Genomic DNA, 22,099 nt, shown 5'->3' with positions numbered 1-22,099 from the left:
TAAATAGGAACTAGGTCTGTGCTTGTTATTTTTATTATTGTCAATGAGTCTGAAGTCTAATAAGTAGTTTCATTATAATGGTAAAACTTGAGGGGTGGTCATATTTTCCAGGAAAAGTTATGGAAACTTAAATTAAGTTTAAAAAATTTCAGTATGACTTCAATTTACCCGTGAAACAGAAAGTACGAGGATGATTTTTCACAAGCTATAACTTGAAAACAAAGTGTTTTCAGACGCATATGTGTATGAATTTTTTTTTATTTTTATTTTCATTTGTAGAACATGTCCTGAAATTCTGTCTATTCCTGCATGAAACAATTTATGTATTTTACAGATATTTGTATGTATTATTTTAATAACATATTTCACTGAGATATAATAGTTTACAAGCAACAGAAAACAAACACATAACATATATTATTCGGGGGCCTGAGCTGCAGAGAGAACTGCACACATTGGTTTTATATTTCATTTGATAAATTAGTTTACAAATAAAATTAATGATTCTCCAGTTACCTTACAGTAATATTGTTCGTACCGATAAAACAAAAGCTTATTACAACGACAAGTTAAGCCGTCTATTACATTATCATTGTCGTTTATCAGTATACCATTATTATTATTATTATTATTACTACTACTATTGCTACAGATCAAGTTCTCTTTTTAATAACTTATTGATAACAAGTAGCGTATTTGTAAGTCTAAAATACTGTGTGATAAGTTGTATTTTGTATTTTCTAATTTAAAACAAACAAGATCTATAACTTTGGAGAAAATAAATTTACCATTAGTAATTTTTAATTTGAGATACGAACTGCAATATGCGATTTCACCTAAAATAAAATAAATAACAAAATAAACAGAACTTTACAAAACAATTTATAGTCGCTTACCCTATAACTTCTTTTCCTGTCTTTCCTTCAAGTACCTCTGCTTCACCGGCCATCATTTCAGCTATTTCTTCTTCAGTTAACTGCCGATTTTCCTTACGTGCACGTTCAACTATCCCTTCTCGTATACCCATTATAAATTCCTCTTCTGTCCTTTCTTTAATCTCAGTCGTTATCGTTTTAAGTGATGTTTCCATTCTCATTTCTTCATGAAGAGAGACTTCTTGTTGTTTAGAACTATCTTTTTTACTTCCAGACATATTTTTAGTAGCATCTAAAAATAAATAAAATTAGGTTTAATTTATTTTAAATATTATATAATTGGATTCTCAACTGCAAAAGAGGCATGAATTAAGTCACGGTGGGCAGTTTGAATTGAAGGTTTCAATGGTTAGTCGTTTTCAAGTAAATTTACACTTTCAATTGAGACTGACAAAGACAACTTTTTTTTTTCTATTTTATGCTAAAAATACTCATTTTAATTGTTTCACAAGTACTGTTTATTTGTCACATTTTTTATTATTATTTCTTCTTTTTTCATTTGTTTATTTTATTTATACACTATTTTTATTAAATTTACTTCTTCCTTGAATCTATTGAACGGTTCTTAACCGATTGATATGGCCCCCTAGTTTTATATTTTAATTAAAATTTTTATAAATTGTTTTTGAGTGCAAATTTGTTTTCCAATCTATTTCAATTAGAATAATCTATATTTTATTTGCTCTTTATATTTGTACAGCACTTTATTTGTATTTAGCGATCAAAAAAATGTATTTATTTTATCTTTGAAGGATTATTTAATGTTTTAAGGTACTGAGAACCAAAATTAACAGTTCAATAACAATTATATGTTTTGAGATTGAGAAAGATTGTGAAACGTTTTTGCATTTGCTTGCAGGTATAGCAAGTAGGCTACATCTTTCCTAGTGAAGCAAATAGAAACAGTTAATCCCATCTGATGACATTAAATTGAATTATGAAACAAATGAAAGTACAGAAAATCCAAACTACACATGCGAAAAGCAGAGTTAGCGGCATATGAGCAAGAAAAAATGCATATGCATGATTAAACTATAAGCACACAAGCATATTTTGGCAATAATTATTAATTTTAAACAGGAACATGCTACATAATCATAATAGAATTAGCAGGTAGTACGCATGAAGTTAGTTTCAAGGAAACATCCACAAATAACAAACAAGAGCTAAAAGAGTGGAAAACTGCTAAAAATGAGTATTTTTAAAAAGTTAAAGAGAAATGAATGTTTTCTTGAGCTCAAAAAGGCAGAGCTATATAGTGATTACAAAGTCAGTATTTACCCGTGCATAGAACGGGAAATTCAGCTTTTAGCAATAAATCACTACCAGCAATACATTAAAACCACATAAGACTAATTTAATGTTCGCTACCAGTTAGAATCTTAAAACAGTAATTACAACTTTCCCACAGGGGTCAATATACTAAGTTTGCATGACAAAAAAAAAAATTATTTTAGAGAACTTAAAACGATAATCTAGCAATGCACACAGTTTTAAGAAAATCTTACTTTCATCATTGTAAGTGCTTAATGTCATAACTTACCTTCATAACTTGGTGGTTGAATGTTAATCGGTCCATTATCATTCAATGTTAATGAAATTTTTGGTTTACTGGCAGTTTCTTGATCAGAAATTTTCTCAGAATGTGTTGAAGAGGAAGATTTCCTTCTTTTTTCACTTCCAGCTGATGAAGTCCTAGTTCGAGGAGTAGAACGTGGTGTTGAGTGTGGGGTTGGAATTTCTTCAACGGCTGAAATTCTTCCGGAACGATCAAGATGTACTAAAAATGATAATTCTAATTCTTCAGAAATTTCTTGTTGTCCAATTTCCTCAACTTCTTTATCTTCCGGTGACTGTATATCGATAACAGGTATCTAATAAACATGAAAAAAGAAACTGTTGGTTTTGTTTTAAAAATAAATTCTTTGTTTTAATTAAAGGATATTAGATTTATTAACTAAAAATGTGTGCTTTTACAAATTTTTTATTAAGCATATAAATGAAATAAATTACTTAACATAATATAAGAATAAACTAGTGTAATACAGAATGAATATATACTGCATAGTCAAGTTATCTTTTTTTTTGCTTAATCTGTCATTCTGAAAAAAAGTAAAATCAATCATGACTATTTCATCATCCTTCTTTTCACTGTAAAAAAAAATCTTGAAAATATATAAAAAATAGATTTATTTTAAAATTAAAAGTTAGACAATATAAGGCAAGTAGTGCTTTTTAATATATAAATAACTTTATGGCAATTTTTACTATGAAGAGTTATTAAATAGCATTACGCTACCCATTTGCTGCTCAAGGCACCAATTTTTTTTAATCACTTAAATATGTTATAAGTTTTATAAATGTTTCAAAACCAAATACAAATTGTGGTCATCTGATTAAAAATTTTGTAAAGAACTAATTTTGACTAATCTACCAAACTTATTTTATTAAGATAATAAAATACATGTAAAAATTATAAGTAAAATTTATTTTCCATAAATAATTTAGAACTGTGATTTGTTTCTTACCATTCTTTTTAATATCTATTATGATTTCCCTCAAAAAAATGCTGTAAATTTGATGATATTTATTGTACTTTATGTAAGGCATTGTTTTTAAAAAGTAGATTTAAATATAAAAAAAGACATGAAAAATTGACAAATAATTAAAATTTTGAAGGGACCAGTTACCAGGTAACCGTTTCACTCCTCACTTTCCTTTATACAGTAGGATAATACATAAACCACTGTGTATGATATGCTTGTATTATGATTAAGTTACTGAGTACATCTCAGTAAATAACAAATTATCTTATGGTCCTCGATAGCATTAAACAATTGACAAAAAATGAACACTTAAATTATAATAATAATATTAAGTAATAAGTATATTAACTAATATAATAATATTAAGTATAATTATATGCACTTGATATTTAAAAAAAAATTTAAATAACAATATTTTCAAATGAATAATTAACACTATCTTTATAATACATTTTTAATATGGTAAAAAAAATCTGTTTATCAAACATACAGTTGGCACTGGTAGTAGTGGTACAGGCTCAGGTTCAAGCAGTTCATATTCTCCACCCCTATAAAACATACAATTAATTAAATTATAAAACTTACAAGTGTTATGTGCACAGACTTAAAAGTTGATGCATAATCCTTACATATATAATATTACATATAATAATATAATATTAAGTAAGATTTACTTTTTCTCTCTCTCTCTCTCTCTCTCTCTCTCTCTCTCTCTCTCTCTCTCTGTGTGTGTGTGTGTGTGTGTGTGTGTGTGTGTGTGTGTGTGTGTATGCATGTGTGCATGGGTGTGTTGTGTGTGTATGTGTGAAATGGCTGATAAAAGGGCCTACATGAATACTGTCTGCAAAAACAGAATTCATAGCAAACAAAAAAAACTGTACACAAACATATATAGCCAAGGTATAGTAAATTCAGGAGAGCTAACAGCTTCAAGTACTTGGAGAAGTAATAAAGCCCTTGAGCCAAATAAAGAAAACAAAAATATCATAACCATACATCTCACAAAAGCCTATAGAATAACCAAGAATATATAAAAACAAGAAAAGAATCTCAAGGATGGGGAAAACAAGGCCTTCCACCACAGGTAAGACCCAAGGTCTACATGCTGTGCACAACCTTACACCAGGGAGAAATAAACAAATCTTCCTTAGAAAGGAAATTACTAGGATCTAGAAAAGCAGAAGATGGTTGGAAACTAGGAAAAAATTAAGAACTTTCTGGAAGGTAGACAAACTGTCAGACATGATCAGGAAATACAGACTTTCTTTCTACAGAGACTTAATGAAAACAATTTAAATAAAATATATTTTTATGAGTTATGGAGCGAGTTATGAGTTATGGTAAACCATAACCACATCCACTCGAATAGAGTGGATGTGGTCGAATAGAGTGGGTTATGGTTTACCAAAGGCTTTTTTGTATTACTAATGGTTTTTTCATATGGAAAAACTTTAACATCAGTTGGTTTCAATAGCACGTACTGCAAGTTGTCATTCTTTTCATCTATATGAGATCTATCGATATCTGAAATATTTGTGAGAAAACTTGATCGGGTGTGTTGATCAGGTGTGTGATACTTGCAGTTGAGAAGGCTGTGAAAATATTCAAAATGTCTCTATATAAGTTTGAAGGTTCAAGCAAACTGCAAACATGTACAAAAAAAAAGAATGAGTCAAAAGGAATCAAACAGCCCATAATGTCAGAGACTGAACATAAGAGAAGCTATAAGCAATAAATGAAACCCAAGCAACATGTTTAAAATAAATAAATTCTCTACACCTAAATTCTACATGATTACTTATTTCTAACACACATCCAACAGTCAATCTTTACATTCTATGTCCAAAAGACATGTGGCCATGGATCCAATGCAGCCCCCTACCTGCGCTTTTTTCCTTTTCCTTGGTATATGTCAAAATAAATTAGAATTTTTCCGATTGAGTCTAGTGTTTCCGACTGATTATGACTAGTTTAAGAGAGAAGCATGGCCACAGAGTTGGCAATTCAAGATGTCATTTGAAAATAATAAGGATATTCATGTTAATAAGAATGTTTAATTCACTACTGCTTACAGTTAGATATATAGTCCCCAGTAAATTTTAGCTTGATATGCAACGTCAGTTGCTCTGGATAACTTTTACTTCATTAATGAATTATTTATAGATAGTGCTGTGGAATCATTTTCACTATTAAATTGTGATATCTTACGCTATTTTGCCTACCTTGTTTATGTAAACTACATATTTTATTATATCTGCATAGTGTAAGTAAAATTGTAACAAAATATTTATACAGAAATTTCAGTTCTGCTCAGGTATGTATTACAGAGCGACCAAGATGTTAGGAAAAAAGAAAGCAACTGGAATTTATTTCAGCCAGCTTCCTTGTAAGATACTTAAATTACAAAATCTTGTATCAAAGTGCAATGATGGTGCTAAGGTACAAACATCCTCATAACTCAGTTTAATGAAAACTGTTGAAATTTTTCTAATGAAAACTTTCAACAGAAAGTTTTTCATTAGAAAAATTAAAGTGTTGAAAGTTTTAAAGAGAAATCTAAAGCGTTATCCAGGAGATATAATTGTCCATTTGTTCCTTTATAGAATGATGACTGTAAAAAGGTAATTTAAAGATTATAGAAAAGAACTACAAATCTTTAATCACAGACATACTCGTACATCTCACAATTGCAGAATTTACCTTAATGCAAAATAAGTTTGCCATTGAACATTTTGAGAATCAAAACGATGTTTCATTTACTCCATCAACCCAGAATTTCAAATATATAAACCAAGTAACATAAATGTTGCTTAGAATTAAGTGTTGAAGATTCCATTCAAAGTTCAAATTTATGATATCCATAATGTACCACTTAAAAATTGACAATTTCTTTAAATTGACTAAAGTTAATTTTATTTTCAGGTGAAATTATACAAACTTTACCGACATCTGAGCTAGCTTTCACTGGATTAAGTTTCTTTAGACTAGTTTCTGAAGAGCATCACTTGGAGTGAAAGCTACCTCCGATATAAGAAAAGCATAGCTTTCATCTTAAAATAATTTGTGTTGTACCATCTTTCAAATTCTGCATTAAAATATTATCGGAATTGTTTCAATAAAAATTTTAATGAAGTACAATTCCTAAATCATAATATAAAACAATTGTAATTTATGCATTAAAGCCTATCAATAAGCTTCCTTTGATCATTCCGTTTCTCCTCCAGCTATTTATCACATTATATCTGCAACACATATTTTGTTCAGGCTGACATTGAAGAATCACAAGCAACAAAAGCAATGGTATAGCTTATAAGAAAACTTATTCTTAGCAAACTTTTATAGTTCCTGATTAATCGAATCTACTTATGCTACATGAAACATCAGTTAAGATGGCTTGGTAGAATGAGTTTGACAGCAGTCATAGATAAAATGTGCCATATTTTTTATTATAATAAAGTCAAACTTTTTTTTATATACATTTATATATATATATTATATAATACAATAAATTTAAAGTTAATAAATTGCAGTGGAAGTTGTCTATGTGAGAAAATTGCCATGAAGAATTAGTTCTTCTCTCTATCATTTGGGGCTCAGGCAGGTTTGGATTTCATTAAACTGACTAATGATCAACAACAAAAATCTCACGTTAAGAAAACTAGACAAAGATAAAGTAGAAATAAAATGATTACTTCAATACAATAATAATAATACATAAAATTTTTAAACAACTACATATTAGACCACTTTTTTTTAGTTCAAAACAAAAACTGACAGTACTTACTTTAATAAATTCAATATGAGTGTATCACCAGATTCTAGGATTGCCCGCTGCGCATCTAAATGTGTAAATTCATTTGTAGGAACATAATTAATTCCCCTTACAAGATCACCAACTTGTACACCAGCTAATTCAGCTATACTTCCTCCTACTACCTAGAAATTAAATTACTTAAAATAATTTTCCAAATTTTATGTTCTATTTATGCTCAATAAGAAAAAGTAGAGGTCATAAAATGTAGTAAGTAAGATTGAATTTCAACAAAGCAAAAAATTATTTTTTAATTAATTTTATTTCAGTGAAATATATTTTAGACATGGATGTACACAGCCAAAATAAATATTTAATAATAATGAGAAGCTTAGTGATCAATTAATATTATTCAAACAACAGAATATCATTTCAGCTTCCATGAAAATTTATCATCTAACTAGAGAAGGATATCAATTATGATCAAAGAATACTCCAATTATTTTTCCCCGTAATAAAAGTTAGTTACACTTCATCTTATAATGACTTTTTAAAATTTTTAATGCAGAATTCTCTAATCCTATTAAGTAATTATCTTCTAATCTATGTCATGTACAGCGATATCATCTGCAAAGAAGGTAATAATAAATAATGATGTTATAAAAATCACAGAAGAGATATAAATTATCATCAAAATACAAACATCACACATATTAAAAAAATAATAAATTATTAATAATAAAATTCGTAATAATTTACTTTAAATATAAATCTTCTGTTGTAACTGAAATTAACTAAAATTCAAGTAAATCACTAAAAATTATCTTTGTAACAACTTGTGATTAGAAAAATCATTTATTTATTTATTTTTTTTTTTTTGTAAAACATTGTAAATTATATAATTTTCCTTCAAAATAACCCATAAAATCTTTTTTTCAGAAAAATACTTTTTACTGACTACTATTACTATTATTACTGAGTTTTTTGAAAAAATAATAAATAAGCTGATGAAAAAATGAGGAAGCTCTAAGAATGTCAATTTGATCTACAATTAATTATTATAAAAATAGCTAAAGAATCATATCATTCATATTTTTAGGACTTTTTTTTTAATTTTACTTTTTGTTTAAAAAAAAATATTTATTTTTAAAATATATTAATTAGCCTACAAAAAATTACAAGAGCTGCAAAAACAAAAAACCTACATTTAAAAGAAAATAAAAGGAATGAAAAAAAGTTATAAAGAAACGGCTACTGAGCGTGAGCTAAGAAAAATTTTTTTATTAATTTTCTTTCAGTTTTTACTTCCTTGTACGAAGTAAAGGAAGAATTGTGATCGCGAAACATTTCGGTTTTCATATTTCAATATATCAATTCTGATCATCCTTGAATCCAGTTTTCTGGTTTCGGCGTGACTTCTGTAATTTATTCTGATCGTTACATGATAATATATTGTGGAACGGGTAGATACACTATTCAACGGATGAAAACAAGGAACTATGGACCAAGAGAAACTGTCATAAAAACTTCATCACAGCAACATCATATAAGACACAAAATTAATTATAAAATAAAAAAGAAACTGATTATCAATGAATAGTCTACTAAGTCTCTCGAACGAACGTTCTTATGAATATTACTATTCTTTCAACTATTAATTCATTTCTAACAAAGTTAGTATCTTTTTTTTTAACCTCAGAGTCCACCGTTAGACATTGCTTCAGAGGATGAGATGAATGATTTGTAGCGTGTGTGAAAATGCCATGCCTGACCGGGATTCGAACCCGGGACCTCCGGATACAGGCCGACACCAGACGCTACCACTCGCGCCACGGAGAACGGCAGTTAGTATCTCTTAGTTTCTACTTACGGATAGCTACGAGGACCGTTGAGAAGATCAAATCATGGCTTCAGACGCAGGGGCTGCAACTGTCAGCTAAAAAAACTGAAATTATAGCAATGACGGGGAGGCGGCGAATACCACCTTTTGCTATCCAAGTCGATGGAGAAATGATCGCCCCAAAGGAAGCGGCAAAATACTTGGAAGTGTGGCTCCGTAGGTCAAGGGGTTTCTCACTTCAAGTGCAGCAAGTGGCCATGAAGGCGGAAAAAATTTCTCAGGCTTATGGCCAATGCCGGGGGTCCTAAGACAATTAAGCGCAGAATGCTGGCGTCTACCGTGGTATCGATGATTATGTATGCGGCACCGGCATGGTGGGAGGCCTTTGGATAGGTTGAGAAATGTCCGGGGATTGAATTGCATATATAGGAGGCTGGCGATAAGAGTTGCGCGGCTCTACCGGACGGTATCATTGGATGCCTCATAAGTGGTGGCTGGTATGCCACCGTTGGACTGCTGGCCAAAGAAAGAAGAGATAGATACCACAGATGGTAGAGAGGAGGCGAGGGCCCTCTTACTGGCGACTGGCAGAAGAGGTGGCGGATTGCGAAGGAGGGGCACTAGACCTACACCTTGATCCCAGAGGTGGGGTTTGGGTCAATAGACTGCATGGAGAGGTGGACTTTTCGATGGCTCAGTGGTTGTTGGGTCATGGATCGTTCGGGATCTACCTCTGCAGGATCGGAAAGAGGCGCACAGAACTGTGCCAGTATTGTGATGAAGTGGATACGGTAGAGCAAACCTTCTTTGTGTGCCCCAGATAGAGACAGGAAATATCACGTGACGATTTGAACTCGCCGGGGGAAGTTATGCGGGTGATGCTCTCTTCCGGTGAGGGATTTACTGCGTGTGCCCGGTGGTTTAAAAGGATGCTACAACAGAAACTGATGGAGGAGGACCGCGAGGCTAACAACGGAGATGTCGGTTGAGGGCAGCGATGAGCGCCAGCCTTCGGGGGCAGGTGGCGGGGATGCCTCGGCATTGTCGTCACCAACGGCTCCCGCGGGACGCGTTCCTGTTGTCTGAGGCCGGCATAGCTGTGGTGTATGTATTCTGAGCTGTACATATTATTGATTGTAAATGTTGAGTGTAAATGTGTCTGAGTGTGTTATGTAGTGTATATATATACACTATATAACATTTTTCGTCAGTACACGATGTCTTTCTAAGCTGATCGGAGTCTCGCATTCAATGGTTTGCAGCACACTTAAACAAAACAAGCTTTATCCTTATCATAAGGAGCCAGTTCAACATCTTCACCTACGAGACGGTCCGTTTCGCTTGGAGTTCTGCAACTGCTGTAATACAAACTGGCAACTCTATAAGTATGTTTGTTTACGGAAGGGACCAATTTCACTCGTTATGGCACCAACAACTTACGCAATGAGCATACATGGCCGGAAATAAATCTTCATAAAAGATGGAAGGAATTTTTAAAACCGATTTAGCGTCAATGTATGCCGCTGGCTTTTTCACAATCAGCTGTTTGACTATTCATATTACTTGGCCGATTAAATGTTGAGATCTACTTGCACTTTCTTCAAGATGTTCCTGTAGCGCTGAGACGCAAAGAATACTTCCAGGACGATGGCGTGCCTTGTCACTTCTCTTGTGCTGTTTCCACCACTTAAGTCACAATTTCCCTGAGAAACGGATCGGTCGAGGAGGTCCACATTCCTGGCCACCAAGATTGCCTGATCTAATAACCTTTAGATTTTTGCATCTGGGGATGGATGAAAAGTATTTTATGTGAAATAAAAAATAAATTCTTGTGAGGAATTAATTTTCTGCATTATTTTCCGGCTGAGCAACTTAAGGACAGCCTTAGTTTGCTTACAAGAGCCTGTCAGGATGGTGACAGGTGTGGCATTTTAAGGTGAGAAGGTATGTCTGATTTTTTATTGCTCATTATGCTCATAAAAAACCTTACGTCTTCAAAAAATTGAGACCATATCTTTCTGTGTGTGTTCCAAACGGTGTTAACTTACAACAGGAAATATTCCTCATTGAATAAGTCTTCCATGAGGATAATGAGTACACACCTACAGTGAAATACCTTTCCATTAGATTTCTAGGTAAACAGTTTCTAATCAAAAAAGTGTAGCAGCACTAATCAAGAAATTTAGTGCCGCAGGATCAGTAATGAACAATGAACACAGTAGTAAACCATCAGCACTCAATGAAGAAAAACTGAAAGCCATAACAGCTACTGTGCAGGTCGTCCCAAAAAGTGTTTAAAAGTTGGCCTGAGAAGAACACTAGCACTCCAGGCAACTGGAGTGCTAATGTTCACTAGCAACTGCACTATCGCAACTGCACTCCAGGCAATTTGTAAGAAACTCAGTCTCATTCCATATAAAATGAAAGCGGTTCAAAAGAAAGTTACTGGCCGTTGACTGTGGAAAATGAATCCAGTACTGTGAACGATTTCAACAGTTTCTAGCAGAGAATTCTGATGATATTTTGGGCTGCATTTTCTATACCAATGAGGCATGGTTCCATTTACCAAGGTATCTGCATGCACAGAACTCACATTTATGTTTACCAACAGCACATATGCAATACATGAAATTCCTGTACATAACTAGAAGATTGATGTGTGGATTGCAATATCCAGGAGAAGAGTAGTCAAATGCCAGGTTGGTCTAGTGGTTAACGCGTCTTCCCAAATCAGCTGATTTGGAAGTCGAGAGTTCCAGCGTTCAAGTCCTAGTAAAGCCAGTTATTTTTACACAGATTTGAATACTAGATTGTGGATACCAGTGTTCTTTGGTGGTTGGGTTTCAATTAACCACACATCTCAGGAATGGTCGAACTGAGAATGTACAAGACTACACTTCATTTACACTCATACATATCATCCTCATTCATCCTCTGAAGAATTATCTAAACGGTAGTTACCAGAGGCTAAACAGGAAAAAAGAAAGAAAGAAGGAGAAGAGTAGTCAACCCATATCCTTCACAGAAACAATAAATTCAGCTTGTTATTGTGAAATCATTCAGTAGTTCATGGGAGAGCTAACCAAGAATGAAATTATAATGCTTGAATTCAACAAGGCTACAAAACTTTACATAGTCAGGCAGACCATTAAATCTGACTGAAAACCAAAAACCAAATTCATTGAATCATTTTTAGGGCTTGGACCCAGCTCATTCTCTGAACTTAAGCCCGGCAGATTTTTACTTCCGGTGTTATGCAAAACGTAATTACCTAGGAAATCCCCACAGCCTTCAGGAACTTCAAACTGCTGTTCACAATTTCACCAAAAACACTCCACAGAATAACTTGTGAGAGTCTTTGAGAATAAGAAGAAAGTGATGCAAATATGTTTGGATAGATATTCACAGGGACCGTTCCAACAAACTTCTATAAGGTAAGTTGATGTTATGTGTTGTACTACGTTAAGTTGTTGTATCAGTGCTTGACAGGTGTATAGTTAGTTTTTGAACATTCTATAATAAAAGAATTAATAATAAAAAACTCTCTAATAAAAGAATGCATTTATATAATTGAATTGCAAACATCCTTGTTTTTTTAAGTCTGTTCAAAAAACATTTAATTTTCATTGCATAATTTCAAATTATGGTTTGAATAGAAGAGCTGCCAAAATAAAATACAATAAATAGTAATTTTACTTGCGTACCTTAATAAAAATGCACACATTACACACATTTTTACAGGATTGAAACTGAAATCAAACCTATTTTTATGAATGAATTTCCAAAATATAACATTTAGACCATTCTACTGCAATAGCAATAAATACTATATCTACAGTTTTAAAATAAATAAATTTTTGATAATAAATTATACTTAATAATAAAATTGTACTTTAAAATAATTTTTTTTTCTAATTACCTTTACAACAAGAAGAGGAGTTCCAAAATCTCTTCCACCAGTGATTCGAAAACCCCAGGGAGTTTCACCTAGGTCATATCTCACAAGACGAATTTCATCACACATTTTCTCTGAAATGAAAAGTACTATTAGTTATGAAAAGTGATAAGTTTTATATATAACATCAAGAACAATCCAGAGAGTTAAAAATAAAACTGTACAAGTTCATGTAATAAGATTATTTTATGAACAAAAAATAACGAAATAACTATCATTTATAAATATCAGTAATTTTAATCCCTTTTAGTCTGAACATTTAACCATCTGATCTGTCAATTTTGTAAAATTTCAGTCTTCAGTATCAATTATAACAGATACTGAAGACGGAAATTTAAGTGTACCATTCAAGTGATGAGCCAGTCATTAATTATACTCTATGAACTGCACAATTAATGAAGCTTTATATTTTTCAAAAAAGTGACTATTGTCAATATCAGCTCATATCTAGCGTATTCTAAATTGTTTTGCAAAATAAAACCGACAGTTTCAAAAGATTGATCCCAGGATTACATGTTTAAGTTCTTGAAGTGAGAAAAATTTTACTTGACCCACCAAAATAATGTGTGATGCATAGATGTGAATAGTAACAAAAGAATATTACTCATACCATTAACTTCAATTAACTACAAATTTATATAGATAGAAAAAAAAAAGTATCATAAATATGTATTTATGTTAAGTGGAATTCAGTTACAAGTTAACCTGACATGAGTCACACATTACTTCCAAAAAATGAGTCATTCTCATAAATAACAAGCTCTCGTGCCAGTCCTATTAGGGAAAATGCTTTTCACAATATGTTTCAATCTTTCTTATGTCTGTGATACATAAAGTATCCAAAGTACAAGATTCATTCCTTTCTCTGAGGTAATGATGTTTGGTTTACGACTATTTCCCTGAACAGGGTGAAAGTTTCACGTGCAGGACTTAAAATCTCCTGCACTTTGATGGGTTCAGCATGCTGGTGTATAACAGTAAGCTTCTCTCAGTAAAGAAGGCGATATCAAAACCTCTTCATTCCTCATTTTCTTTATTAAGTCTGAAATGGGATAATTCTTATCTTGAGAATGGCTCTACCGATTTCAGGAGAGATCGTTGACTAATTTCAGATCACCTACAACCTTTTCGGTTATAACATTTAACATACGTACTTACACTGTTACCATATCAACAGATAAATTTAATATTTACATACAACAAAGATGAATTCAAAATAAATTAAAGTTCTGATATCTATAATTAAACAGATATTTTATCAATAAAAAATAAGTCTGTGCGCGTATATCTGTATGAATTTGGTCTATACAAATCAATAAACTTTTCTATCGCTATTTAATATTAAAGAAACATACGTACTGATAATGGAGAATTCTATGTGTAAAATAAATCTCGTGTAACCATAAATATATATATTACCGGTTACCCCTGGAAGTTTTCCAGATCATTATAATAACATCTCATTATTATGTTTAACCTTTATGTGTTTGAGGGCTTACAAGATTGACCATTGAGATATAATAAATTTTAATACCGATTTATTTAACCAAAATAAAATTCAATACTACTGAAGCTTATCTTACATCGCCGTTTAAAAAAAAAGCAATTGATTGATTAATTAATTGCGGTACAAAATAATTGAAAATGCCCATCAAATAACTTCACCGATTATTAATTTTTACCAATAGTTTCTTTCCTGCTCACTTTACAATAATAACCTGTTATAAAAAAAAGGTGATTGAATTCTCCATAAAGAAGAATATTTATCTTAGCACAATATCTTAGAGCATGCATTATATTTATCTTAGAGCATACATTACAATCAATTTAAAAACAGTTTTGCATTATTTATATTCCTTGTCTCGAAAATTTTAATGACATAAGAAGTAGATAAAAAAGCATAGCTATTTTTGTTACCATGAAAATCTATTCTATTTATCCTATGAACAAGATCTACTTTCTCAAAAAAAAAACTTTTGGGTGAGATAATTTTTGGTATTAATAGTGTAAGTTCATTATATTATAAATGGAAGGCCGCTACTCATTTTTTTTTTTTACTTTTTCTTAATTTTAAAACTCTATAGAAAAAATAGAACAGTAAATGCACGTGTTTTCAAGATTTAGTGGCATCCATTTCAGTGCAACACAACTGGAGTAATTAAACAATTAATTTTTCTTCTGCCACTACTGAACCGGTTAATGAATTTACTTCCAGAAAACATTGCTATTTCCAATATTTCTTATTTTTTTTAACCAGACAAATAATCAAATTTTAGTCAATTTTTTTAAGTGGATTTTTAATTGATTGTGTGTTCAATATTACATATACATGTTTTATTAACCTTCTAAAAGACAAAGGTCAGTCAAATTGTTCACTTGTAAATTAGCCAAGTAAAAATAGAAAAATATTATTGATTTAAAATTTACATTAATACATAATTAATTATTAAACAAGATCATTTTTCATGCTGAATCTCTTAATAACATACATCATAATTTAAAGAATTGAAGTGTAAATATGAAAATAAAAATATAAAAAAATTAAACAATTATTGTCAAATTTGAAATTTTTGTGTAATAACATATCGAAGAAAAAATTTACATGTATACATAAACCTACTTGCTTTTGCAAGTGTTAGTACCTTTCTTTAAATGTCCATTTCAGTAAATAAAGGATGAGACGTTTATTACAACTTTGTCATATAATCATCTATTACATTAAGGTTTCCTTTTTCACCATTATTAACTGAATTCAAAAACCTTTTTATTTATATTTATTATTTAAAAGAAGATAAAGGAAGTGACTGAATCTCTGCTAAACCTTTGCCAGGAACTGTACCTAAGACCAGATGATCTAGATGCTAGTATAATCTATAACCACTACTATGCATAGCCAGTGCCTACTACTTAATTATCCTAATCCCCTACCATAAGCTGATTTATAGAAAACTTAAAAATAAACGAAAATAAATATAAATTTTGTTAGATTGTCAACAGTGGTTCTGTAATATTAAAAAAATTTTACAACTAAAATTTTCTATGAATGCATTATTTTAAAAATAATTACTTGTTGAAAACTGATTTTTTTCTAAATATTATTTAACCAAAAATACTCAAAATACATGAATTTTTCATTCTTGAAATTAATTTTAGTAGAATCATTGTTGGAAGAATCTAAACGTAATTTAAATCATTTTAACTCATTTTTGAGCTGTCATGTAAGTATAAAATTATGATATGCGTACAGGCGTACAGCTTGTATTACAAAATTAATTAAAAATTTTTAGATTCATTAAAAGACTGATTATTTTTAGATTCAAGAGCAAGAAAATGCACTATTACTGAGAAAAAAATTGTATTTAAAAATTGTTTACCGGCACAATGCTGTGTATCCTTATAATTAAAATTAACAGTAATTTTGGTGATTTTTATTGTCCCTTAAACAAGAGCTGAAATTTTTTGGAACTAATCAATAAATTTATCAATAAAAATAATATAGAACTTCATAATATATAAAAGATCCAAAAATAAAAAGGACAGTAAGTAAAGAGAAAAAAGAAATCGAAATAAATCTCATTTAAATTTATAATTAGAAATTGTGTTGGATAACAGTCATTGATAGCATTAAGGAAACATTTTTTCAGATTTAAGTTTTTTATTTAGGTTTTTAATCTGACTCTGCGACCTTGGAAATTACAATTTACTGTATAATTTTTAACATACGCATAATCAGAAGATGCCACCTATCTTCATTTGATTCGACATTCAGTAGTTTCAAATATTAACTTTTTTGTGTATTTGTATTTTCAAAAAATAACAATTTTGTAATTCTACTTTTTCTGTATGGACCTACACAGGCGTACCAAATTTTTAATTTGCATTGAGCGATTCACCTATAATTCTCAGTTAGATGAACAGATGAAAAAACTCCTCATTAGGGTTCATCAAAACCTAAGAATAACTAAAACATTAAAAAAAATATATTAACTATAAAAATTTTAATGTATTTAAGCTGATAAATATATTTCTGCAATACCGTAATCGATTTATTAAAAAAAATATACTTTAATATAAAAAAATTATTGTTGTAAAAAAAATATCTGTTTCTGACAAATAAATGAAGAAATAATTCACAATTTATTTAACGAGATAATAAAATAAAAATAAGAACTGAATTACTACCTATCAAACCAGTACAACATACCACGATCACAACAATTCACTAAACGCTAAATGACTGACTGACCTAAAGACCCTTTTGGCTTAATGACGAAATAGAACTACATCAATCAAACCGTGTTCATTGTAAAAACATTGCACTGAATATAGTAGTATGAAACTTCATTCAAGGTAACAAATACACACTTTATGCGTCTATATAAATAAATAAAATAAAGTTATTTGCTGATTCTGAAATATGAGACTATTATAACCGAATAAACACCTACATCAGAACTAAAAAATAAAATTATTTTTCTGGTCTACTCCATTTACTATAATGAATTGTAGTTTTATACTGTTTTTAGAGTCATCAAATACAACTTTTCTAAATTTACACTCTGTTTTTCAGAAAGCACTGTTTCACCTTACAGTGACATTTTTATAAGGTGAATAGTTTTAAACTAAATATTATCCAACACTTTCTTTAAAAATAAATATGCAACCTACAAATAAATCTATCCTAGATATTTCTATGTGTGACTTGCTTGATGAAATATAAATTTTAATAAAAACTGATATGAAAAATATACTTTGAATCAAATATAAGCTCCATTTCTTCTGATAACATATTTTACTGGCTTTATTAACGGATCGATTTAGTATTATAAAACACAACTTAATTTCAATTTTAATTCATTAAAATAACATGAACTATTAATATTCAAATATAAAAATTACAGATACAATATTTCTAGAAGGTTATTGTTTCTAAATGTTATTGTTAACAGCACTGCACTATTATAGTATAAAAATTATTATTTTTATACTATAAAAATTGCACTATTATTAAAGAGGTATTGATATATCAATGAAATATTGATATATCAGTCGAATTAAGGTAGCTGAGATCTTATTTTTTTAAGAAGGTTTGAGAAAATAACTTGATTTATTATATCAAAGCACGAATATTTGGAGGAGAGGTCTGAATGATTTTAGTGTAAATAATAATAACTGATTTTCCAAGAGGAATGGTAAACATCTAGTACGTACGGATATGAATAACGTGCGTTTTTTAAGAGTGCCTGTAAATCGATCTATATACGTTGTTACCGTTCTCTTTATACGTCAAGCATCAGTTCCTAAAGCCATTTCTTGATTTATTATTCTAGACAACCACCTTAAATTTCTCTCATTTTTTCTCTTCAATGTATCGTCTGCATAGTTCTTCTCTTGGTATTCTCCGATTTATTTTTTTTTTCACTAATGCCAAGAATTTTTTAATAAAGAATTGAGATCTTTAAGAATCGGCATCTTTAATAAAGAGGCGAGAATTATTTTTTTATCTGTATTATGTATTTAATATTTAGACAGTATTTATGGACTCAGATAGACTTTTTCTTGAGTGACTGTTTGATGCGCACGTTGTTTAAGGACTGTAAAGTCACCCCAGAAGAGCCTCTGACCAGCCAACATCGAATCCTCGTAGCCTGTCAGCGACAGCCCAATCGGAACACAAAACGCAAAGCTAAACCCTATCCTCGAATTAAACGGTACGACTTGAAAATATCGGAGGGTGATCGGTCCGTAAAAAGAGTCGAAGATTATCTCACTGACGTCGTGATAACCCGAGATTCTGACACAACATGGAACGAGCTCCACACCCGAATTAAATCATCCCGAATCAAGGATCGCCAAGGAAGAACTCGGCGTATCTAAAGCGAAATTAAATACCGAAAAAGATGCCAGCTGGTGGTCCGATGATGTCAAACAAAAGCTCGGAGAAAAGAAAAACAGCTTTAAGGTATGGCTAGAAACAAAAGCGACGGATAAAGATGCTTATAACATTGCAAAAAAAAAAGCTGTTAAACAAGCCTTTGCCATCGCCAAAGACTCGGCCAGCAAGACTCTGATCACCCGACTAGAAAATGCAGAAACAGATAAGGAAATATTCAAAATAGCCAAACAACGTTACAAAAGCAGGATTTCAAACAAAATAAGTAAATCAATGATGCTTCAGCAAACTTATTACTTCGGACGATAAAATTAACAACAGATGGCAAGAATATTTCCAACATCTTCTGAATGAGGAGTTCCCACAAGAGCCGCCCGTACCGCTCCTTTACATACTTGGCCCTATCGAGGATATCGTACCATCTGAAGTGAAAATAGCTATCTCTGGTATGAAAAATGGTAAAACCACCGGTCCGGATGAAATTTCAGCAGAATTTTATCGGTAAGCTAAAGAAACTTTCCACCATAACCACAAACCAGTGCGGTTTTACTACGCACTGGTTTTACAAACAAGAGTGGGAACCACGGACGCCTTACACTGCAAAAGAATACTGATGGACAAATATAAAGTCCTGAAAAAAAAACACCACCTTATCTTCATCGACTTGGGTAAGGCTTTCGACCGAATAACATGCAAGCTCATACGGCAAGCACTAAGAACCCAACTGATACCAGAGAAATACATCAGTATCATACAAGATATGTTTAATAACGTAACAACACGAGTGGTATCACCAGCGAGTACAAGCGATAGTTTTGAGGTCAAGGTAGGAGTCCAGCAGGATCCGCTCTGAGCCCCTTGCTTTTCAACATTGTCATGGACTACATCACAAAAAGATCTCAAAAAATAAAAATATTGTTAAAGTTTTATGTAAAATAAAAGAACCGAAAAAAATTAATCAAACAGAATAGCTGGAAGCAGGATAATAATCTAATTCTACACTTTATCACATTCAAGAATACGGTACACGGTTTAACCGAATAAATAATAAAATGTCAATACAGATAATATTTTTTAGTATTATTAGATAACTTAATAAAATGTCCGTTTAAAAACACTGTAGTCCAACGAAACTTAATTTAGATTTCTATGTACACAGAAACAAATGCATAATTAGTTTTTACTAATTACCTTCTCTTTCGCCCTTCCAACGTGCTTTTGGAGAGATTTTGCAATCAAAGAGCCCTTGCTTTCCACCATCTTCTGATCACTACTGAAAAACAACTAAACCGCTTTCATATTCCTTCCATCGACTAAACTAGAAAAGGGAACGAACAAGGAGTTTTTTACACGTGCGGAGTAAAAAAAAAAAAACTACTTTCTACCAGTACGCCAGGGTCGGCACTGCGGTAGCGACAGTGCTCTCTCTCTCCCTCGCAGCTTCCTATGGGCGCATACGCACAACAGCAAAATACCACGCCGCCGAAACTGTGAAGCGCACAGTTCCATAGAAAGATTTTTGTATCTTTTTCATAATCCGGGGGATGGCTATTGACATTAAGCTTAAGAATTATATATTGTACAAGTATAAAGAAAGAATTAAAGAAAAAAGGACTCGTTATATATATTAAATGTTATCGATAATATCGAGTGGAAATAGCGGGTGCTGCAGTTGACAATGCCTACTGAAGAAGAGCCGCCACCGAAGAAGAAGAACCTGTCTCGACGAAGGTTTGACGCCTACTAGGAGGCTCCCTACTGTACTCTACGAAAATTACTTTGAACTGCAGTTGCTTACTGCAAATCGTGAAACCAAAACACACAGCGAGCACGTTCCGCACCAGTAAATGTATCCATTTTTAACAACACTGATTACAGCCCTGGTGGCCGAATTCGGCACTAATGAACTACGCGAGTCAAAAGTTGATGTGTTTTGTTAGACATGAGATCTCAACCGAATCTGTAAGTTATCTAAATAAATTTCAATATGTTTTTAAAATTTTGAAGCCGTTTTTGAATCACCCGGTATTTGGTAGAACAGATCATGAACGCTACTGCCTTTCGCCACATAAACACCATCAAATAGCCGACCGACAGCGCTTTGTTGTCCCGCATTCTACCTTATTTTCTCCGCTTTGCAGGTCTTCGCGTGCTTTCAATCGTCTGAGTATGGACCCCTGCTTGCGAGTCTAAGAAGTTATATGTCCGGTTTACAGTTTTACGATTAAAATTTTATAATTTTGGTAATTCTGGTAAATTTTGAATGCCCCTATAAGCGCACCGCGCTATTCATCTGAAATTGTAGTTGTAACCGGTCGTACTCTTTGCCTTATTACCGGAATTAAACTTTCAGCGCTCCTATTTTCCACTGTAACCATTAAACAGTCCTTAGTCTCTTTACAATACCCCCCAGAGTCCCGCTGTTGTGGAAGAACACGCCCGTCTTTGTATTTCGTACGGGAAAATAAGTTTCGTCTATTTTGACCTTAACCCTCGACCGCCAATTAAATTCTCATCGTTTGCAACATTACGGGCACAAACTTCGCGTAAGCACTTCGCCCGGTCTACCCTAGTATTGTGGTTTAACTCCTCCGCGCAAAAATTTTCAGTTTTACGTATAATGTTACTGAAAGGAAGTTTAGAACCTTTATAAACATATCGCTTCTTAATCGTTTATATTGTCTGCAGTCTATTTTTGGACGAGTACACCGATCTCGTATCCACGACCTTAAAATCATTCATGAGCACGATCACACTCCTCGGATTACGTAAAATATCAGGTTCCTGAAGGAAATGTATCGCGGCGTCTTCGTTTTGAACTCTTGAACACGTTCGATTAAACGAATGAAATTCATAAGTACAACAATGTAATTTGAAAGCTCACTTTGTAGTAAAATATGTACAATAGATTTGCATAAATAAATAAGTGAAGATAAGAGAGCGCAACTAATTGTTAGAAGTTAAAGGGAACCGCTATCCAAAAGTCTAAGAAATCCTATTTTATACCGATCAAAAGAAGGATAACATCCTAAATAATTGAAATTCAACCTGACATTATTATTCAAAACTACGAGTAATTTACTTCTATTTCATTCTTTATAAAACCATTTCTACGTTATTAAAATATCAAACCGATTATTTTTGTCAATAAATTGCTTAACTCTGATAAGTCTAACACA

The 22,099-nt window shown here is 31.8% G+C and overlaps 1 protein-coding gene across 11 annotated transcripts in view; it reads right to left on the bottom strand.

Annotated features, from left to right (window-relative positions):
* The window catches only part of LOC142330832 (uncharacterized), a 117,623-nt gene that overhangs the window by 69,899 nt on the left and 25,625 nt on the right, over window positions 1–22,099 (bottom strand). For 6 of the 11 annotated variants that reach the window (XM_075376276.1, XM_075376284.1, XM_075376286.1 and 3 more), the window contains exons 2-6: window positions 12,992–13,101; window positions 7,266–7,417; window positions 3,972–4,029; window positions 2,479–2,809; window positions 897–1,167 (exon numbers count right to left, since the gene is read on the bottom strand). In XM_075376276.1, coding sequence (XP_075232391.1) covers window positions 897–1,167; window positions 2,479–2,809; window positions 3,972–4,029; window positions 7,266–7,417; window positions 12,992–13,101 — 922 coding nt within the window. Of the gene's footprint in view, window positions 1–896; window positions 1,168–2,478; window positions 2,810–3,971; window positions 4,030–7,265; window positions 7,418–12,991; window positions 13,102–15,669; window positions 15,869–16,750; window positions 16,773–16,920; window positions 16,945–17,209; window positions 17,309–22,099 lie in introns of those variants that run through there. The other 5 variants (XM_075376278.1, XM_075376280.1, XM_075376282.1 and 2 more) reach the window with 5 other exon arrangements.

This window comes from Lycorma delicatula, chromosome 10 (genome assembly GCF_047948215.1).
Source record: "Lycorma delicatula isolate Av1 chromosome 10, ASM4794821v1, whole genome shotgun sequence".
NCBI classification, from domain to species: Eukaryota; Metazoa; Arthropoda; class Insecta; order Hemiptera; family Fulgoridae; genus Lycorma; species Lycorma delicatula.
The sequence above is the reverse complement of the archived record's forward strand: the minus strand, read 5'-3'. Positions and strand labels throughout refer to the sequence as shown.